Source organism: Crassostrea angulata, chromosome 5, assembly GCF_025612915.1.
Source record: "Crassostrea angulata isolate pt1a10 chromosome 5, ASM2561291v2, whole genome shotgun sequence".
NCBI classification, from domain to species: domain Eukaryota; kingdom Metazoa; phylum Mollusca; class Bivalvia; order Ostreida; family Ostreidae; genus Magallana; species Magallana angulata.
Genome location: NC_069115.1, coordinates 57,207,524 through 57,230,851, shown reverse-complemented (window position 1 = coordinate 57,230,851; position 23,328 = coordinate 57,207,524). Strand labels below are relative to the sequence as shown.

Genomic DNA, 23,328 nt, shown 5'->3' with positions numbered 1-23,328 from the left:
ACTACAAATTTATTCGGGTTTTCGTAAAGTTCAAGAAATGTTCAAATTTTTGTCAACGTTGTACAAAATGGCCGGGCATCTTCTTAATGTCGTTTATGATACCTCCATATTGTTGCGTACTTCTGATCGAAATAAAAAATAAAACAATGAAATCAAGTATTATTTTATAAATGTTTCCTTTTTAAATTGTTACCCAATAGCGTAGCGCAATTAGATAGACCATTATTTACAATCTGTAAGTCATGAGTTCAAAGCCCGCTGGGGACTTTTAAAATATTTCCCTTTCCAAAAACTTTAAAAACATTCTTTTTGGGTCAAATATTGTAAAATTATATCAATATTAAATTACATGTATATAATGGTGTCCCATACTACTCCAACTTGCATCTGAGCTTATGCTCTGGAATCCTTTAGTGGCCTAGACATTAATACCGAGGAAGACAAACAAGATATCGAAAAATTAAAACACGGACAAGCCTGAGTCGTTGTGACCTGGACAGACAAATGAGACGTATGAAGAATGCACTATGTATGTGAAATTCTTAATATCCGTATGAAAACCATACACATGTGTATATACATATATACGTTTACAATGTTGCCGTCTAAATTTTGTTACTCGCCGTCTACTAAAATGTAGACCGCAATCTCATGACTCGTAATTACCAATGACAGAACGTTGTTTATGTCAAAAGTAAAACATCAGAAACTATTTACTTTATAGCTGATTTTCAGACAAAAATTGCTTAAGGCAGAGCAATGATGTTTACGTATAAAGATTTTTATTTATTTTAGTCTCTTTCGGGGGTTTGGGTTTGCTAATTATATGAAATAAGATATTGTTTTACAAATGAATCTATGAAATTTTACTGATTTTAGCTTTATAATATCCTTGAGAGGGTAGCTAGAAAATAATATAATGCAGCTTATATAAATGCAGTTTATACAAAATGGAGATTTCAAATCAAAATCAAATACACTGAAAGCTTCTAAAATTCAAAGGACATGCTTACAAGCAATCTATTTTATAATGAAAAGCTGTTCTTTAATCACTATAACTTATTTATTGCATACATTTTTAGAGGGATATTTAAAAGTACCTGTATAATCTATCACTTCGTTGCGTGCATAAAGTAGAAATGATTTTCCTCCAAGAAATTCTGCCTGAAATGGAAGAAAAATAACGTTTTATATAAGAAATACAACTCTGTTTAACACATTTATAGTAAAAATGATTGTAGTTTTGGTAAAACAGTTCAACGTAATGAGCAGTGTTTGATATTTTAAACCAGCTGTAACATATTTTGTTTTAATTAATTAAAGGTACATTATTGTTAAAATTGTAATGTTTAATTCAATTTTATTACACCACTTTATTAGCCAAAGTTGTCCTTTGATATGGCCTTCGGTGTCTGTCATCTGTCATTTATATCTTAGTTAATTAATTTGGATAACAGAAAGAGGAAATAGTATAAATATGTTTGGTCTTTTATTTCCACCTTCCCAAAACACAATAGCATACAATGCTTGAGCAGTCGATAGACCCGAATATTTTTGCCGAGGTGCAGGGAACAGCTCAGTATGATCTATTGCCCTCGGCCGTTGGCCTCGGGCAATAGATCATACTGAGCTGTTCCCTGCAACAAATGAAAAAATTCGGGTCTATCGACTGTTCAGGCATTATATAATTGTTTTGATACTTAATTCCGTTTTTGGTATTTTGTGTTCACAATTATAATTTACAGAAGGTTTTCATACCATGAAGATAACTTTTAAGAACAATGTAGCAATTTTACTTTTTCTTAAAGGAAGTGAACATGAAAAAATTATCAAGGGCTCAAATTTGTGTGTTTGATGTGTATAATGATATCTGAAAACCGTTTAGACAGAGCTTTCCTCAGTAAAAAGATATACCACTTAGAATAACTTATTCTTGCAATCCATGAGCGCTGCCATATTGTTAAAATCATTACCTCCCTGCTGGGTTATCTCTAAGCATCTAAGAGAGGGCAGCACTGATGCTGCCGTCAGTGGGACACATTGCATTTTTACACACGTTTAGTAACAGAGATAAAATGCCATACAAAATGTGAATGGAAACTTGAAAGGAATGTAAAGAGTTGTCATTTTAAACGGTGTTTATGGAGGAAGATTTTGGATCTCAGAATGATGCATTCCCACCAGCAGTTAATGTGACATGTAACTAGAATGGAATGTCCGTGGATCAGTGTTATTGTGACCTATTTTTTCTTGCACTCGGGAATTTCTTGTTTATGAGTTTGAACATTATGTGTGCTACATCAATGAGCACACAAGGTGCATTGCACAGCATCCTGACTTTTAAAAAGTGTCTTAGTCCTGTTATTCTTCTGACAGCATAAACAGAGCCGGCGTACATATCATCAAGATCTTATGTATAAAAAAAAAACAAATCAGAAAAATTTCCAGGGCATTTAAATAAAAAGTAACGGTAAGAAATCCCACAAAGAAAATAAAATTACAATTTTTATATTAATTCAAATTGAAATCTAAAAACAGCATTTTATTTATGTAAACACTGACTGCCACATCTCCTTACAAACATCTGGAATGTGATGGTCTTAGATTTTACAAATTAATTTATCTACCGGTATTCATTTTTTGTACAAATCATAAATAGTTATCTGAGGTTCATTTATAGAAATGTACTAAATCCTTGTCTTCTCATGACAGTACACAAAATTTTTCTTCACATCAAGGCATATTTTTTCTTCGTAACTTTTATCAACTCTGTACATAAACACTGGCCTAGTTCCAACATTGACCCAGTCACCAGCAGCAATGTGGCTGATCTACGTCAGAGAACAGATGCATGCTGGGGAATAATGGATTACCTCCATAAACCTTTCACTGAGAGTGTTAAATTGATAAAATCTCTTGATAGAAATAAACAAAAAGGTAACAGACCTCATTTTTAAGTTTCAAAAGGCTATTAAAATTTATCAAGCTACAATTATTTTTTTCATGTTCACTCCCTTTAAATACGTTGCCGGTCTATTATATCGCAGTCTATTGACCGGCAGTTCAATAGATCACTTTCAAATCTGAATTCACATACAAAATAGACGAAAATGTTTAATTTGTAATGAAACAACAGTTTACCTTTGATTAGGTAATAATCAGTAATATTAGATTCTTTAAAATAAGAACATATTTGTTTTTGCTTCAAAATATGGTCCAGATGAATCAAGAGGCCATGCCTGGACCACCCATTGGATGGTAATCCTATACAGAGCCAGCCAAAAAACGTTACATATTGTTGTACAATTACATCTGAAAGTCAGATAGAAACCAGTATAGATATAACTCGAAAAACTTGTGTACTTTAAAACCTGTGTAAAGAAATTGTAGTCTATTTCAATTATGACATATTAGGAAAATGACGTAACATCGTGATTAACACATTAAAAAACCACTAGATCATTAAACCTATTAAAGTTTTGTAAAAATGTGAGCAACACTTATTATTAAAGCAACCTAGCAATATGTTTGTCAATACGATTTTTCAACTGAAAAGGATCTAAGTTTTTGGTAAAGTTTGACATTGCAATGTAGTTCGAATGCTGGAGAAAACGTACCCAGGAGAAAACGTACCCAATTTATAGGGTACGTTTTCTCCAAGAGAAAACGTACCCTTTGAAAATAATAACTAATGGTTTTCATAGATATTCTTAAATGAAACAAAATAAAATATACAATGAACATTTGTATCATTTGTTGTTGTTGTTTTTGAATGCATAGTAACCATGGTCACGTACTGAAATTATTAAGACAATAATTTGTAACATACACGAACATGGCCTGAGCAGTTTAATTAGTCGACAAATAATACACCATAACAGGCACGTAGCATCAGGGGGGATCCCCCCCCCCCCACTTTTTCTCGCAGCAACAACTTTTTTTAAAATTAACATATAAAAAATGGAATTATCATGGAGTTGCCCCCCCCCCCCACTTTTTTGGGAGTATGTTAAAAATTGATATGAGTGAAATTGAAGTTATATAGTACGCCAGTCCCCCCCCCCCCCCCCCCCCCCCACGGATTAGGATTTTGAAGATTTTGGGAAAATTAAAAATTTCCTTTTTTTTTTTTATTTTGCTTGTTAAGATTTTTTGGATGAGTCTGCCCCCCCCCCCCCCCCCCCCACTTTCAAAAACGATGCTACGTGCCTGCATAAACGAAACCGTTAAATAATAAGTTTTTCTTGCAATCTCATTTGGAGAACTAAATGATGAGTATGTCAAGAAGTCGATATCGCGTTATTTTTAACATTTTTTTAAAAATTTATCTATAGAACAAAGTTGCTTAATAAAACCAAGTCAACTGAAGTTTTTAAATATTTGTTTCATTCATATATATGGAAACTACTACGAAATGTAACATTGAACAGTCAATTTGCTTCCGACGCCACTGACATGTATAATGTGTGGAGACTGGAGAGTGAATATTTCTACCTCCTGTGCGGGGGGGGGGGGGGGGGGGCAATACATAATATTACATAATAATAAATTAACTGCTCAGGTATTCAATTGATTATCACTATAATTAAAATCAGGGGATCTCGCATAGAGAAACTCAAATTGGTAAGGCTACCGATAAATGGATAATAAGAAGAAGTAGACTGATAACTGTACTTTGACAGGTAATTATTTCGTACTAAAATAAAAGTTGCTACAATTATTATAAAGATCATAAAATGAATATATTTCTATACATCTATGCATTGAAATATGCATAAAAGTAGCATTTGAAAATTATTCAATATGTCCAACCCCTTTAAAATTATAAAGTATTAAATTCATATATATCTATAAAACTCTTACATTTCTGTATATTTATTATAAAAATAGTATTTAAAAGTATTAAAAACTATTAAGTAGTATAGTTATGATTTTCATAGGGTACGTTTTCTCTTGGAGAAAACGTACCCGGGTACGTTTTCTCCAGGAGAAAACGTACCCTCGAGATTGGGTACGTTTTCTCCTGGGTACGTTTTCTCTTGGGTACGTTTTCTCCTGATACCTGTAGTTCATGGGCTCCTTTGCTTCTGAGCTGTCATTCTACTATATAGAATCAGCTTGATATAGTAACAATATGAAAGGAAAAAACTGTCAATAAAAAGAGAAACCTTGTTATTTTCTCCGCATTCAATATTATTTTTTCACTTACTTCAAAGATAAAAGTTATGAGGATCCTGAAGAGGAAAGTCATCGCTTTGGAATTTTCAGAGAGAACGTCCAGAAGATTGAGGAACACAACAAACTTTACCACTTGGGCAAGAAATCCTACTACCTGGGAGTGAACCAATTCACTGATCTGGTAAGAAACATACCTCCAGATTTAAGGGGTTCACGCTTCTTTCGCTCACCCCTTGTTTTGTATCGTAAAAGGGTTTTTTGTTGCATATAGCTCTAAGGTATTGTAGATGGAAAGGGACTACGTTGATATTTTTACACCAAAATAAACGTAAAGGTTTATCAGACAAATGAGCATCTCATCTGCACACTTATAATAAGAATCCGAGCAAGTTAACTTTACATTTTTGTTCACAATTCAATGTTGGCTCGGACGCGAACATTTATCTTTGCAATTGTTTAAATATCTTTATTTGTCTCAAGGCTAGTGACCACAAGGAAATATCTCACTTTTTTTTATTTTAATACGATATGCTGATCAAAAAATGAAATATTTTCACAGTTTTTCTCAAGAAAGAAGTCTTCTCGTTATCAAACATACCTCTTATGATAAGAAATTTATGAAATTTTGAGACAGTCAAACAAATCATACCTCTATCTATTTGGAGGTCATTGTTGCTATGAATTTGTATTTCGTTTTATGGATTTTTGAGATAATTCACGGTTTGTTATTGTCATTTTTTCATAATTAAATGTTTCCATCAGTTGAATGAAATTTGACCTCCTTGTTTTCCTATAAAGGTCTTTGTCCTCAACTTAAAGTATGATAAAAATAAATGTAGTTCATTGCAGCTATGAAGGCATCTGTTTAAAATATGAAGGTTCTATTCTTCAATGAAATGATATAATATCAGAATGTGTTTCAGATTTTAATACTTAATTGGAATAAATATTTCAAATATAATTGATATCGCTCTAAAATCCAAGATTAATATGTTATTGTTTTAAAAATGCTAAAAACAGACTCATTAATCTACAGCAATTCTGAATTGTGAAACGTGATATTTTCCTACGCCAATATTCCGCCAAAACTAAAGTCCTTGTTAGATTCAAAACCTTATTTATTATTTCTAAGCCAAGTTGTATGACAAGTCTAAAACCAGAAAAGACTCCTTCCTTAATATTGAAACGTGTTTCGGTTATTATTTGCTAATTCTGTCATAATGTATGGTATTTAATGCAAACTTTTTAATTCTTGGTACATACAATTAGTTTTTTATTAGCAATTCAATGGGATATAGATATGGATACAACGAATGCTGCACATGAAAATATTGTTACATTTGTATATGTCTATCAATCCATTGTATACTGAAATGGTTGGATGCCTAAACAAATATGGATCATCAATGTTTCAATGTAATAATTGATATATTAAATGAAAAAAAAATTCATAAGAAAGGCAAACACGTATACTTTAAAGTGTTTCCATGGTAACTAAACATAATTCAAAATATGATTTCCTTCTTTTAATTTGAATTTTTTTACCCATAATTATAAGTGCGCAATAAAGAATTTAAAAACGAAAATTGTGAACCGCTACTGTGGAAACAAGCTAATAATTAAGGAAAATAAAAATTGTTGAGGCATTTTTGCAGGTGTATAATCCAGATATTATTATTTGATATTAATCGTTGAGAAAATTATCAAGTATGTCAAGTATGTCCTCATCTTTAGTATTCGAGGGTTGTTCGGAAATTATTGAGACAACATGGATATTTTCCTTCCTAAGTGACGAATTAGGGTGAAAATTGACATGAACATTTAAGAAACCTTAATAAATAATTAAACAAAAAATATGTAAAAAATGTTTAATATTTTGTTTACAACGGTAGATAAACAAATCGGTGGTCGGGGTACCCGGCGCAAGCATAAACTCGAAGAATAATAAAGCTAAAACATCGTCTATCTAAGTGTTCGGAAAGTAACAGTTCATAATAAAATAAATCAGATTATATATGTTCATTTTGCTATTTATTGTGACAATTTTTTTTATCAAGTTTCACTTCTGTTCGAGTTGAAATACGGATATGGTACAGATATATTTACCAAGCAATAGAAATCTGACAACGACGGTATATTGAATTTTGACGTCAAGGCGGCGCAGCAAATATACATCAAACTGGTGGAAATTTCGCAAAAAACCCTTTTAAGGGCACCCAATTGCTTTAACAAAAAATATACGATGGCAAGGGATAGAGGGCTTCAGTTTATCGTCTTCTATTACTAATTGTTTAGCTAGAAGTCAGACAAAGTGACTAAATATCAAGTACTTTTCGCACACTTAATGATGTCAACAGTTCTAAAATATGTACACAGAATGACTGTAGGAGACATTTCACAGTTATTTGACTTTTGATTAGAAATAACCCGATTTTTCCCCCAAAAAATCAAGAATGGAGAGAATATGTAAATGTTGTAAATGTTGACATCTTGTAATGTAAACAAAAGATGAGAAATGAAGAATTAATTCTAATATCCTTTTGTTTGTTTAGTGTTTAAAACTTAGAATCAATGAGAAGCGTTAAAATGACGTTGCGGTAAGTTTGCGGTTGCGCCAGGTTACTGGACGAAGGCAAGATGATCCGTTCACCAGGAATGATCTAATCATGCTATGGACACGAAACTTTTCACATTGATAAACTCTATCCTGTTGTACGTTTAGGTGAAATTTCAAGGGTTTCTTTTTTTCCCCATGGAAATAAGAGTAAATGTCTCAATAATTTCCGAACAACCCTCGTAACATGTGTTTTGATTCTTGTTATAATTTTATTTATGACTTTTGTAATTTTTTTTCATAGGAATATGTGGAGCTTGTAAATGTCAATGGTCTGAAAATGACTAATCTTAACAATAATAAGTGTTCAAGCCACCTTTCAGCCACAACATAGTTGTTCCTGACTCTGTGGACTGGAGATCAAAGGGATACGTCACAAAAGTAAAAGACCAGGTAATTGTCAGGATATAAAGAACCCAAATCACTATTGGTACCTTCTGATAATAATAAAATCAGGTGGACAGTGTATGATTAGGGTCGAGTCAAAATGAAGCCAAAGGGTAGATTTCCCTACTTGGAATATCAAAGACCAAATAATGGCAGCTAAATATAGCAATTTTAAAAAAATATGTATTTTGGCTTCTGTGTTGATTTTTTTTTTTGGTTTTGTTTTGGGTTTTTTTTCTTATTTTATTTTTATCTATGTATTTTTTTTTGGGGGGGGGGTATAATATTGATTAAAACATGAGTTAAACTAATTCATTAAACTTTAATTATTGATCGGTTATATTTTTTTATGTTTTCTCATGCTGCACAACCTCACCGCAGCTCCGTTTTTGCTGTCTGATAAATGAACTCAACACTTGTACATGATGAAATATGACATTTATTAAAAAATGACGAAAGTAAAGAAAAATATAAACAACATAGTAGGGGATCAGACCCAAAACTGTTCACACAAAATGTTAAATAACTTATCAATATGCTGATCCCCTTAAAATACAGAAAAACATTTTGTTCAAAATTATATACAATATATACAAAACCAGCAAAAAAATGGCACCTCAAAAATAAAATATGCCATATGCAAAATAACAATATTTTGTACATGTATGCAACTTTCGAATATTGGAGTGGTGAAACGGTGATGGTGGTGGGTGTATCAAAACATTACTCGTGCTAACACTCTCAGAGATGAAGACAGAATGACCCTACTCTCACTGGTCAGATACTGACCGCATCAAACCACGTGACCGTATCGCTTAATTTGATTGGCTATTAAATTAGAATTGGGGAGAATTACACCATGGAAGTTTTAACAATTACATAATAGGTCACTGGGAGGTTTTTATACTAGGAATTTGGGCTAAAAATAGACATGGACAGTGACCACTGCAGGGAAATTATATAATATGGCCAACGACCTCTACAAGGCTTGGGAAAAAAATGCAACTTATCAAACATAAACATGAAAAATACAATAAATAAGCAAATAAAATTATAGCATTCAACACATAAATACAATTATTAACATAATTGTTGTTTTCCTTTTATACAGGGTGCATGCGGGTCATATTGGGCCTTCAGCGCGGTAAGTATATAAAAAGTCTCAATATAAACCATGAAATTATATATGTCTAATTTGTCATCCATAAAATTTCATTTCTTTCTCAATATGTTTGATTAACAATTATCTATGTTTGTAGACTGGGTCTCTTGAGGGTCAATACTTTCGAAAAAATGGAAAACTAGTTCCCCTCAGTGAGTCACGACTTGTGGACTGCTCTGGATCATTTGGCAATGAGGGTTGTAATGGAGGGTTTATGGAGAATGCATTCAAATATGTCAAGTCGGTTGGAGGCATTGAGAGTGAAAGCGATTATCCATACAAAGCGAAGGTACATTTATGTGAATTAAGCTCATAAAACTGAAGAGTATCTATATTTTATCAATATTTAGACTATTTCATACATTATTTATTTAATCAAAAACAAAAATACCGAATATTCAGTCTTTCTGTGATGACATTAAAAGCATATTTATTGTTTTGCATTTTGAAATAGTTGCATTGTGAAGGTGATCACAAACGTGACCATTATACGATGCATTTTTGTACATTTTTCTTTGGGGGGGGGGGTTATAGTTTATATGAATTCAATGAAATGAGATGATTCGTGGCAAATCGAGATCAGAGCATTATTTTATTGCAGCAACGAACCTGTGCATTTGACAAAACCAAAGTTGTTGCCACTGTGAGTGGGTGTGTGGATGTAGAGAGCGGAAGTGAATCGTCCCTGAAGGAGGTCGTGTCAGAGGTCGGTCCTGTATCCGTGGCGATCGATGCCGGCCACTCCTCGTTCCAATTTTAGGCTGGAGGTTCGCCTGGCGTTCATCATTTAATGTATCTTTCTTCTAGGCGAATTACGTAGGATATGATACGTATACACTGAATTAACAAGTCGTTGATGATGTGTATGTTTTTGGTTTTTAGGTGTGTATGATGAACCACTCTGCAGCACAAGCAGGTTGAATCATGGTGTTTTGTGTGTGGGTTATGGGACTAGTTTGCAGGGAAAGGATTACTGCATTGTTAAAAACAGGCAAGCTTATTGATAACGATCACAAAGATCTGTAAAATTGAAGAATTTGTAATAAAGGTCTCCCGTTTCCAACGGATAACCCTATTGTTTTTGTTACGTTTCTTTTTCTCTATTTTTCACTATTATTATTCTTTTTTTTCTTAACATTTTTCTTAAAACTCAAATATCTCATATATGCTACAATGGATTTTTATGAAAATTCCACGAATAATACAAAATATCAAGGTCTTTTATCATGTACATTTTTGTTGATGACGTCACTTCCGGTCGGCCGTTTTATTCGTTTTTCTTTTTGTAAAAAGTAATTTTGTCTTCCCTTTTTCGCGAAAACGATTAAAGATAGAAAATTGAAAGTTTCAGGAATGATAGATTTTTGAATTTCTAGGGCCGATCAGGTTAAACTACGATCGTCCGTCAATTCCGGTCCGCTCAAACAGCATTTTTGGAAAATTGTGTTTTAAAATTTTTTTAAATCAAATAATCTACAATTTTTTTTCCATCAGAATATGTTTTAAACTTATCAAATTTTAATATGAGCAGGTTGTCCGTCACTTCCGGTCGTCACAGGAAGTGATTCTAATATTTCGCTTTTTTGGAATTTTGAAAGGTTTTGTTGACATTTTTGTACTGAATACAAAACTGAAAACCGTTTTAAAATCGGACTACGCATTGCAGAGATATTGAGGTTTAAAAATGACGTTTTCCGGAAATCTGCATTTCGCAGAGTAGGTTGAAAAATTAGTTTAAAAGGAAGTTAATGTGATAGTAAATCGTACCAAATGTCAACAGTTTAATTGAACCCTATCAATTTAAAATCAAACGAAAGACCCACTTGTTGCTCGCAACAAGGTGCTTTCAGGTAATTCAGGCATTCTCTAGAAATTAAGCGTCAAAGTTCTGAAGCGAGAGTCTGAGTAACTCAGTCGATAGAGTCGTGGACATGGCACAGGTGACCCGGGTTCAAGCCCCGATTGCCGCAATTTTTTTTTTTTACTATTTTTCGCTTAGATCTACGATTTTATCTTTGAAGTGATAAGTTTAATCTAATCTATTAAAAATCGGACGGAAGACCCACTCGTTGCTCGCAACGAGATCGTGTCTAGTTTCTTTGTATTATTGAATTTGTAATACCAGGTTTTATAATTATGTTGTAGTTGGGGTGTCCGATGGGGAGTAGAAGGATATATTAAAATGTCCAGAAACAAGAACAACCAGTGTGGAATCGCTTCACAGGCCAGCTACCCTCTGGTGCCCTAAAACATTCACGTGAGTATGATTATACACTAAAACAAATTAAGATAAGATAGAGACAGGTTAGGATTCAATACTTCCACACCATTTCTTTACTTTTTTGATCGTAGACTTGATTTCATTTACAATTATTAAAATTCAGAGAACATTAATCGTTTTCCATCGATAAACGGGAATCTTTAAAAAGATACATTATATATGTTGATTGTATTATTGTTTGGTTTAGTTTTAATTTATTATTTCACTTTTGCAGGTTTTTGAAACAAACGAAAAAGAATGAATCAGAAAGGTCTAAAGCGGTTTGGCTTAAAATACAGTTTAAGTAGATTTAAACTCTATATTCTTTTTGAAGTTTCGCATAAATAACCTATATATATTGTTCATGTAATTTGGTTTCCTTCAAGTATTTATTTAGCAGAACTATATTCACACCTACGGATATTTCCGACGTCTGACAGATTTTGACCTTTTTTGTTTTCCTTTTATAAAAAAGAAATCTAATTCCTTAGTTTTAGTGCAATTGAGATAGATAGATAGATAGATAGATAGATAGATAGATAGATAGATAGATAGATAGATAGATAGATAGATAGATAGATAATGAGGTGTCTATTTCTTATCATTGTTGAAGAGAAATGAAGACACTTTTTTTATTGTCAATTTTACGTTATGAATCAGCTTAGCTTTTTTATATAGCGTAATTTTTATTATGCATGCAGTAATAAGATGCATGTAATGTTTATACATATATAGCTGTTTTTAAGGAATATTAACCCTAATTAGGTGCTTTTTTATTAATTATTATTTGAAATGATTTTTTGGTGTGGAATAAAACGTATTATAAGATTTTTTTTACGATAACAATAAACACCACCAATATGAATGTTTTTGAGTTTTATTTCTCTATAATTTGTTAAGAGTAATACAATGCATAAATGATATTTTTGCGTTCAATTTAAACAGAGATTTGTCTAAAATGTAAAGTTTAGACAATTATTTGTGCATGTGCAATTTTATAATCTTAAGTTCATCTCCTTATACTGAATTTGGAAAGGCCTTGTATCAGGAAAATGATGTACTTTATTTCAATTATCCAAAATGTTCCTACATAAAGACGATGTAGTAATTTTTATGTCGGAAAATTCAAGAGGATTGCAGAGAGAAACTGAAAAAGTTTAAATATCAATTATATGTAAAAACCAAAATTTTACATAGGGTTTCGGTACGCATTGTGACTAACTTTCCTCATGATACAAAGATTATCTTAGCAACTTTAAAGTAAAAGTAAATCAGAATAAAAAGTATTACGACTTTTAAAAATTATGAGATATAGAATCTTTAATTAACTATACAGTCAATGGTCATATAAAGAAAAACATCGGCTGGCAAATTAAAATCTAATGAACGATGCAATGAAAACCGATTCTAAATTTCAAAACATTATTTTTCGTATTTTTTTTTTTAAATAATTCAAAAGTTTTTATTTAACCAAACTAAGCTAATTGATTCTGAAAGGCAAAAATACTTGATTTAAACCCAATTTAAAAAAAATATTTGTTGATATTTGTGGAAAACAGGTGGAGATATCAGTTAAGTGTATTATTCAGAAACATAAAACTGTCGTAGATTGAGAATGATATAGACTTATGAAATCAATCAGAAACTCTTACTTGTTAAAAAGTCATAGCAACGGCCATTCCTTTTGCTAAAATACGGCTTCAATTGATATAAGACGTAAGAGGGGGAAATGGTTTGGTCATTTCGGTAATTTATTTAAGTATCATGAAGCAGGTAGATTATGAATAAAATTTCTCAAAAAAGAGCCTCAAAATCGCAGATTTTCATAATTTAGCATTTTTAATCAATGGATTTTAATTTCGGTATATATTATCTTATCGCCAATCCATTATAACATACTAATAGTTTTCCAATAAATTTATGCATTTTAAATAAACTGAAAAGAAATGTTATTTTTTAAGTGCTGTTCAGTTGGATGTACTTTAAATCTACTTATAAGCCCATAGACACATTTTCTAAAGTTTAAAAATACACATGGTTATTTTATTCCGGTTGCTCATATTGTCAGTTATCTTCAAACTAGCGTAAATTGACATTTTATTCTTCTGATTCTGTTAACACTGCAACCAGTTCCAATAGGAACCTTAAATGTCTTTTATCTTTTTTAAAAGTAGCATAACAAATAATGGATTATAAAGAAAATCGGCAGCTATGCTTGGTTAACGAGTTTTGAAAACTTCAGGATTATATCTTCCTTCCATGTTATAACCTGAAGAATTGACTTTTTACAATTCACCAATTTGAACGCACGAAAGTTGGTTACGCTCTTAGGATATAACAATTTGTGAAGGAAAAGACAGAAATTAAAAAGAATAAAAATAAATTCTACAATGGAAGCCATCGTACAATTGATCTTTTTCTTTTTAATTTCTGTCACATTAAGCCTGGTCATCATGCTTAACCATATCATTCCTTTATCTTTCATGGTAATATGATAATTTTATTCAATCAGCAAACAAATAAATGAAACTATTGTATATAATATCTAGTAATAGTATTTTATCGGATAAAATTAATTATTTAAATTATTAAACAATACACCTTTGTAACAATGATACACAGTAAAAATAGCAATCTTTAGAGATCTTCAGGAACAGTTGCACACGGTATACATAGGAGTCTTTTTCTAATAACGATTTTTCAGAATTGTTTGATCTATGAATGAAACGTTAAAATTCAGCATCATAATGAATTACGGAAGTGTATCCATCATAACCTGCCTGATTTCCTTTCACTTGATAATCTGTGAGAGAACAAGTATGTGAATGACTTCGTTCCCTACATTAGAGGGTAGCTGGCCTCTGATGCGATTCCACACTGATTGTCCTTGTTCCTGGACATTTTGATATAACCCTCGTCTCCCCACTCGACACCCCAGCTACAACAGAGAAAGAATCATACGTAATACTGTAGAATACTTGTTGGCATTAAGCCTAGACTCACCTTAATCGAAGAATACACAACATATGCTACTAAACTCATAAAAAGTGATTACCTTAATGAAATAAATGCAATGTATCAAGGAGAATCAGACCTGTTTTTGACAATCCAATAATCTTGCCCCTCATCATCAGTATCATACCCAACACACAGCACGGCATGGTCCAGCTGCCTTGAGCTGCAATCAGGTTCATCATACACACCTAAAACCAAACCAACACAAAGGTAAATTAGACGCTGATTTAATTCTATATAAATCAATCTGATGGTTGAGTTCAATCGCATGTTTGCCTCAAAATGCAATGAATATCCCCTACACAGTAATTTTTTTTATATTACTCAACGATGACGACACACTGGATCTTATCTAAATGATGTTATTTTCTTTTGCATCTCAATATTTAGTTGGAATTTACATACATAGGGGTTTAAAACAAAGGTCGAAAATTTATCATTAATTTTGATGATACATACTTTTCATCCAACTTGTTTAGTAAATTATTTTTCATTGTCCCTCGTTAATGTTGGACAATAAAATACCGGTAAACAGTCAGCTGGGTCAAAAGTTTATATCATCGGAACCTATGAGATATGATTTATCTATCAAACGATGTGCTAGAGTACCTCCGGAGTAGGATTGGAATGAGGAGTGACTGGCATCAATCGCCACGGATACAGGGCCGACCTCTGACACAGCTTTCTTCAGTGCTGACTCACTTCCGCTCTCTACATCCACACATCCACTGACTGTGGTAGCAACTTTGGTATCGTCAAATTCACAGGGTCTTTCCTGCAAAACACGATTTTTCTGTTATCATTTAACTTTTAAATATATTTTAGATTGATTCAAATATATAAATGGAATGATACCGTGAATAGACTTCTGATGGTGGGTGTCATCCGGACTTACTAGCTACAATGGTTTTGATTGCTATAAAATCAAACAAATCTATTCTGCAGCTTATAAAACATAAATCCTATAATACCTTTGGCTTATATGGGTAATCGTCTTCACTCTCAATACCTCCCACAGACTTGATGTATTTGAATGCACTGTCCACAAGTCCTCCATCACAACCTTCATTGCCAAATGATCCGGAACAATCCACGAGTTGTGATTCGCTGAAGGATACTAGATTCCCAGTTTTACGATAATGTTGTCCCTCAAGAGAACCCGTCTACAACCAAAAGGGAAGATAATGGAGTTAAAAAGAAATAAATGTCAACGTGGAGAAAAAAATGACTTAAAAATGAAAAAGTTGAGATATGGAATATACGTACCGTACTAAAGGACCAACAGGAACCACACTGACCCTAATGAAAAAAGAAAAGAAAACGCCACTTTTTAATTGTAAATCCATTTATAAGTGATGCGTGTTCTAAGAAAAAGGCAATGTTTCTCTGTCATATATAGTGTGTTCGTAAATCTCACACGAAAACACTTTTACAGAAATAATGCTTTTAGTCTTTTATTCTTAAATGAAATTGACATCCCCGGAAAAAAAAATATTGTCAACAAACGCGAAGCGGAAGTTGGTACTACTCTTAGAGGGTTGTCAATTTCAACTGTCATGCTCCCTAACAGGCACAATTTATTTTATTATACTGAATTTCTTAATTTAAAAAAACTTTACAGCTTTCATTCTTATTATTTATTCGCTTTATTTCAAAATGCATAACTAACTTCTTTAGGAATGACATGGATTCTACAGAGAACCGTATGCGCATGATTTACGCGCATGTAACAATTATTACCCATTACAAGTGTCTTGCTTACGCTGATGGTAATAGAGCGGATTATAAACTGCGTCTAAACCAATCAGATTTCACTATTCAACATGAAAGTATAAAACGAATGTAATAATTAGTCATAGCGAGGGGAGACATTTTTAATCATAACAACTGATTAAGTTTTAATATTCCTAAAGGTTTAGAAATTGGTGGTATTTATTGAATGCACCACAATTATTACCTGATCTTTGACATCTGTAACGTATCCCTTTGTTCTCCAGTCTACAGAGTCAGGTACCACCAAGTTGTTGGCAGAAAGGTAACTTGAACATCCCTCATTTTTGAGAGAGGTCTTTTTCAGACCATTGAATTTCAAGAACTCTTCGTGTTTCTACAAACAAACAGATTTTAGCTCTAAATTACATAAATGCCCATAAATTTCTAAAGACTTCAAAGGATAAAAATAACAAATTTTAACATTGAATTTGCTGATCTTAAATATAAGGTTACACATGTATGAATAGTACGTTTAGAGTCAATGTTAAAAAATATATTTACGAATGAGGAAACACAAAGAAATATTCAACGTTACAAGGAAATACATAATGCACTGAAAATTGTTCACTTCAACTATGAATCTAAACAAACTTTTCTTTTGAGTTGAAAAGTAGATAATAAAAGTGAATGAATTATTTTTCATTATTTTAAATCAGACTATAATCTTTAATACGCTACATATGTGGCAAATAAGCAATAAACATTAACATTAAACAAAGAAGCTATGTATCTCGATGAAGAAGGTAAAGTTGCTTATCATTATATCATACATGTTGAAATTCATATGTTTTCCATGACTATTATAGATATGTAGTATGAGGATATTTTATACTTAATTTATAATTAATTTTACTAACCAAAATAAAACAAAATTGAAGAGTCTACAATTAATAAACAGTTATAATAAAAACTCATAGTATTTCACACATAGGAAGATGTTGAGAAATGCCTGAACTCGTTTAAATCAGAACGAATGTGTCCTTTACCAGATCAGAGAATTGGTTTACTCCCAGGAAGTATGATTTCTTGCCTAGATGGTACAGTTTGTTGTGTTCCTCAATCTTCTGAACGTTCTCTCTGAAAATCTCAAAGCGCCGACTCTCTTCCTCTAAAGTTTTGTAGGTTTTATCTAAAGAATACGGCGAAACACTTTTGTTAAAAAACCTGAGCAAAATTATCACAGTACTGACCTTTTAAACATAGTTTGTTCTAAATTGATTCAATGAATCGGACATTTTTTTAAATCTGATATTGATCAGGTTTTCTCTCTGTGTCTTAAGAAAAAATAAGAAATAGCTAACGAATAAATTTCCTTATAAAAAAATAATTCGAAGATAGAAACTGAAATCCAATAACACAGTACTAAATAATATTCGGAATTCCTTCCATGCTTGTTCGTATGGCTGGTAGTTGATCCCTGCCTTGGCCTTCAGGATATGTAACTGCTCTGGGTGTTTCTGTGCGGCCTCCAAATCAAACCACTGGACGTTCCCCATCTGTACGGTGGCTCCCCTCGCCACAGCTAGTATACTCACGATCCACAAAACGTTCATCTTCTAGTCCGAGTCCTATAAAGATATGATGCAAACTTAAACCGGAATAAAGTCACCAGCAAATATTGGTTTTTAACATTTCCTTGCAATTTTTGAAAAACTGAGTCAATTAATATACAATCAGTACCCAATCTCTCTCTCCATTTGTATCACGGGAAAAGGAGGAAGCAGAATATTAAACCCGATATACCAATATACCTCACTCTCAAACTCAACTGTCACACTTACAGTTAAGTGTCTTTTATTGCCAAATATAAAATAATCAAATTAATTTTGACAAATAATTGCTAAAACTTTTCCCATCAATCGTCCAAATAAACTGATGGTTTTAAAAGTACAACATGAAGAATCTTTTTAATGCAGTTTTTCATAAATCGTCATCTTGAAACACAGTTACATATACAGAGCAAGACTGTTCTAAAATTTACGAGAATACTAGCGTAAAACATTATAAATCATTCAATCAATTATTTTATATCAAATCAGGACATTTTCAATTTTCAACTTTTGTTTGGTTTTTAGAATTAAGATAAAGTTAAAATTGTAAAATGTGTCTTACCTTATATGTTTTATCTAGGATTACATGTAATCAGTAACTCTTCGGAAAATTCAAATTCTAATTTTTATTTAAATAAAAAATCATTACCTGTCGTCTGTCTCTGTTGAGTAAATGACTATATCGGGCAAGGAAACACCTCCTTTTAATGATTTTGGGTGTAATAAATAGTTCCTTAATTATGACTTCTCCTTCAAAAACTTGTGTCTGTAAGCACGTACTCGATTAGCTTAACAAGAGACTCTTTATTGGTCGTACCCAAAGCGTGTGTATGATAAAGATGAAACAGATCAGGATGATTATTCACACTTTGACTTTGAACATTACAAAAATAATATTTGCACCGAAAAAATCACAAATGTTTGTATTAGTATTAATTTTAGGAGGACTCGATGGTCGTGGGTATACTGATTTCCATGAGAAGAAGATCTCTGTGTCTTTAAGCATGTACTCGATTAGCTTCACAAGAGACAATGGTTGTTATGATAACCTTAAGTCACTTAACATACCTTTAACATACCTTTAAATGACGCTTAAATAAAATCGTTTGAACAATACTAAAGACAATATGTAATTTATAAAAAAAAAAAGACAAGCAATTTAATGATCAGGTTAAAATTATAACTGTATTATTTTTTAAAATCAATTTTGAGAATCACCTTTTTTTTTTTTTATTATTTCCATATATAAATGTACTTAATTTGCTTATTAGATGCCCATTTGTAGGGAAGATTTGTTTATCTCGACAATTTTTTGTTAAATTTTCAAAAGTTGTTTCCTTAAATATCCAAGTGGTCATTTTTAAAGGACGTTAGAGTCTTCAATTACAATGAATATGACGCTTCGCCATATCTTTTTATGATAATTTAATTTGTTAGATCATGTAGCTATCTGAAAACACACCTGCTTCTCTGTTTGGGGCATTGTGTTCCTCAATTACGTGGTATTCCCGAGGATATTAATTAATTTAGGGAAATACCATGTTTGAAAATTTGCATTGCAATAAAGGATCGAGGAATGTGTGAAACAGGTTAGCCAAATACAGGGAAAGACTGTGCTTGAAGTTTTCTTATTTAATGTTTCTAAATTTTATTGAGCACTTTTTGTTAAATAGTTTGACCCATTTACAAATATCCATTTATCAATGGATATGTATTCAATTGATTATAAGTAGATTAAGAGCTATGCAGTGTCGTTTCGTAAATTGATTTCAATTATAAATAACAAAATGACGACATTTCTGTTAGTGACAAAAATCACATGTAAAATTTTTAAACATTAAACATTAACATTTAACCTATATTAAATCAAATCTTGGTAGTTTTCTATAACATGCTTATACTTACTAAATGGACATATATTTCACACCATTACAGATTAAATGTATAAAATAGGTTTTGAAGTAAAAAAATAATTTTCTGTGATTTTTGGTTTAGATTTGGCAATACCTGAACTAATTTGAAGATTCTGTTTTCTATAAGATTGAATTCAAAAAATGTTCTCTGAAAATTTCATAAACATCCGTGTACCAAATTAAGATATATCATTTTAAGTACTAAAACTAATACATACAAAATATGACATTTCCAATCGCATTGAATGGTTGCCACAACCCCACCCAAACACGCATTTTACATGGCACGACTAGAAATATACGATGACATTTTAGTTCCCTTTAATTTGTTGTATATGAGTTATTAAAGTTGCTTTGGAACGAAACATTTTGAACGAAAATTGACTAATAGCAGTTGTGACGCTTTCATGAGATAATCAAGGGTTTACCAATGATAAGGAGGAACAGTCTTTGACCGCGATTTACCAAATTGAAAGTCAAAGTTTAAATCAAAGTGGATACCTGGTTGATACAGTCTGTAAAGTTGTTTTATACAAGCATATCCATATGACAAATCTGTTTTCAGTTAAACCATACTAGGTAAATAGATTAAAATTCATACGAACACATTAGAGAAAGTATCAAAATACTGTAATTATTTATAAATACTGTAATATTGTGTCTCTGATGTGGAAAGTTTTCAGGAGCCCTTTATATAAAAGTGCGTTTTAAAAATATTTTGTATTCTTTTCAATAAATGTTTTTAATGTCAACTCATTAGCCTCGCGAAATTGTGGATCATTAAATATTATTTGTTTCCTTAATAAATGATTTTTCGCTCGTCATGCCTACAGATCTCTTTATTGAAAGGATGTACTTACTTCTCACACGGATATGAACTTAAAGCTGAACACCGCTCGTAAATAGGAACCGTCACACAGGTACCTGGTATATAAACCCTTCGATTTCGTTACACCCGATTGCACATCTGAAACTCATGGCCGACGTGTAGTGTTCCTTTCGTTGTCTTTGGATTTTTATGCATTTAATTGTTATTTATGTGCACATTATGTCTGTAAATAATGCAATGACCAGTTCATTTGATGTTAGTACTCTCCTGGTTTGAAAAAAGTGCGTAAAACTTGACAATTTCATCGCGACCGAGTAACATGGTGAGGCAAGATGTACGTCCACACAGGTGAGACCTCTACAGCGATATACTTTGAACTGTTAAGAGGTCTATGGCTTATATAGGGGTGTAGGAAGAGCGGTGCTGAAAGAGAAATATGGCGGACAGTGCCTATTTACGAGCGGTGTTCAGCTTTAAGGCCAGTTGTCAAGTTTGTTTATCAAAGTCTAACTTTAAACATGACTATGGTTTCCCGAAAAGAGTGCCTATATTTTCTCGTCGAATGCTTATCGTTCATTAGAAACTAATTGTTGAATTGCTTATAAAAATATACAACCTTACACAAGTATTAGGTTATGTGTCTTTTTATATGGTTACTAGACAGTTTCTTTTGGCTTTACTTTTAAAAAAATCTAAATCTAATTTTTGCTTTATATTAACATAAGTTTTCGATAAATGCCAATGTGAGATACCAATTTAGTAGGTTTATAATTCTTATCATTATATGTATTATTTCTTCATATTTTAGCTTGAAATTCACCTAAAATTAAAAGTCATAACAATAAAGGTGCATATTTGGCTTCTAGTGCATTTTCTTAAGATAATAATATGTTTTACGGTGCAACTGTTGGGGCGAGCCAGCATGGGATCAAACCATGAATTTTGATAAATCAATAAAAATAAAATAACGTAAATGAATTTGATTAAAACATACCAATTTTTCAGTAAATTTTCATTATTCATAGTTGATAAGATTTGATATAATTTATCTATCTATCAGTAGAAAAATAGTTTAATCTCAGATACAATATTGTTGAATAATAAAGATTTTAACATAAATGTTCATTGCACCGTATCTCCTCTTTTAAAGTGACTGTAACGTCCATCCCTCCATGTTAAATTTTTTTTTCAATTTACACAATTCTCCACTTTTTAAAAAAAAATGTATTTTTTTTTTAAATTTACGCTTAAAAATATTGAAAATACATGGAGTTGCCCGCCCCCTTTGGGATTTGGAGCATGTAATAAATAAATGGAAGTGAAAATAAAGAAATCATTGAACTGCTAAAAATCTGAAGGATTAGAATTTGCATGAAATTTTTTTTTGTTTTGCTTGTAAAGAAATATTTTTTGGATTAGGCTGCCACCCACCCACCCAAACCCTTTAAAAAAAGGCGATGATATTTGTTCGTTCCAGGACATTATCGTAATTATAGTGAATAAAACACATGTGAGCATTCATCCAAATGAGTGCAAGTTACAACTGTTTCTTGTATCTGAAGAAATGTCCTCATTTCTTAGCTTTGCAAGATTTTGAGAGGATTTTGGTAATTTCAGCAATAATAAATTTAACATTGTCAAAAGGAAATTAACAACAATTTACATACCTCAAGGATTTAGGTTTTCCCTAATCATGTAGTTAACTTTATTAAAAGAATTTGAACATATTCAACAACATACACCTTAAAAAAAGAAGAAACATGTGTTGTGAATATTTGCAAAGCAAATATGACTGTGAGCAATGATAATTATTTTCTTCATTACTTTGAACAAGACACACGAAAGTAAGTTGTAAATACCACTTCGAGAATGCTATAAATGTATATGAATGGACGCGAGAGAAACGGCCAAATATCGTTTATTTGCATTAAATACAAAATCATGAGCCACATTAAACTTTGGAAAAACAAATTTAATTTGATTGGTTTAAACTGTTAAACAGTAAAAGTTTGTCAAATAATGCTATAAAAAATTGCAAGGACATTAAGAAAATTAACATTGATGATGTTATTTTGTAGTTACGTGAAAATCGATCACTTTCTTATTTTGTTTTATAATGTTAATGATTAATAAGAATTAAAAGAACTCATCTAAATCTCTACATCTCTTATATGTTTTATCTAGGATTACATGTAATCAGTAACTCTTCGGAAAATTCAAATTCTAAGTTTTATTTGAATTAAAAATCATTACCTGTCGTCTGTCTCTGTTGAGTAAATAACTATATCGGGCACGGAAACACCTCCTTTTAATGATTTTGGGTGTAATAAATAGTTCCTTATGACTTCTCCTTCAAAACTTGTGTCTGTAAGCATGTACTCGATTAGCTTAACAAGAGACTCTTTATTGGTCGTACCCAAAGCGTGTGTATGATGATGAAACAGATCAGGATGATTTATTCACACTTTGACTTTAAACATTACAAAAATAATATTTGCACCTAAAAAATCACAAGTGTTTGCATTAGTATTAATTTTAGGAGGACTTGATGGTCGTGGGTATATTTAGACTATATTGATTTCCATGAAAAGAAGATCTCTGTGTCTTTAAATATGTACTCGATTAGCTTCACAAGAGACAAGGGTTG

At 31.8% G+C, this 23,328-nt stretch overlaps 1 protein-coding gene and 1 pseudogene across 1 annotated transcript; one reads left to right on the top strand and one right to left on the bottom strand.

The window, feature by feature from the left end:
- Positions 1 to 4,271: 4,271 nt before the first annotated feature.
- Positions 4,272 to 11,592, top strand: LOC128185525 (procathepsin L-like; annotated as a pseudogene).
- A 2,612-nt stretch (positions 11,593 to 14,204) lies between these two features.
- On the bottom strand, positions 14,205 to 18,741 carry LOC128184930 (procathepsin L-like). The gene is made up of 9 exons (XM_052854573.1): positions 18,589 to 18,741; positions 17,753 to 17,957; positions 17,376 to 17,518; positions 16,574 to 16,723; positions 15,883 to 15,915; positions 15,588 to 15,779; positions 15,226 to 15,391; positions 14,696 to 14,804; positions 14,205 to 14,539 (listed from the first exon to the last, which is right to left on the bottom strand). Exons 2-9 carry the CDS (start codon positions 17,940 to 17,942, stop codon positions 14,440 to 14,442), a joined length of 1,083 nt encoding a protein of 360 aa, XP_052710533.1. The 5' UTR covers positions 17,943 to 17,957; positions 18,589 to 18,741; the 3' UTR covers positions 14,205 to 14,439.
- Positions 18,742 to 23,328: the final 4,587 nt, after the last annotated feature.

Bases quoted from the DNA above. Each gene is read 5' to 3' on its own strand.
- LOC128184930 (XM_052854573.1), bottom strand. From the start codon at position 17,942: ATGAACGTTTTGTGGATCGTGAGTATACTAGCTGTGGCGAGGGGAGCC. The intron at 15,780-15,882 runs GTACGTATATTC...TTTTGGTTGTAG, and splicing joins CCTGTTGGTCCTTTAGTACG to ACGGGTTCTCTTGAGGGACA. The intron at 14,540-14,695 runs GTCTGATTCTCC...TCTCTGTTGTAG, and splicing joins TATTGGATTGTCAAAAACAG to CTGGGGTGTCGAGTGGGGAG.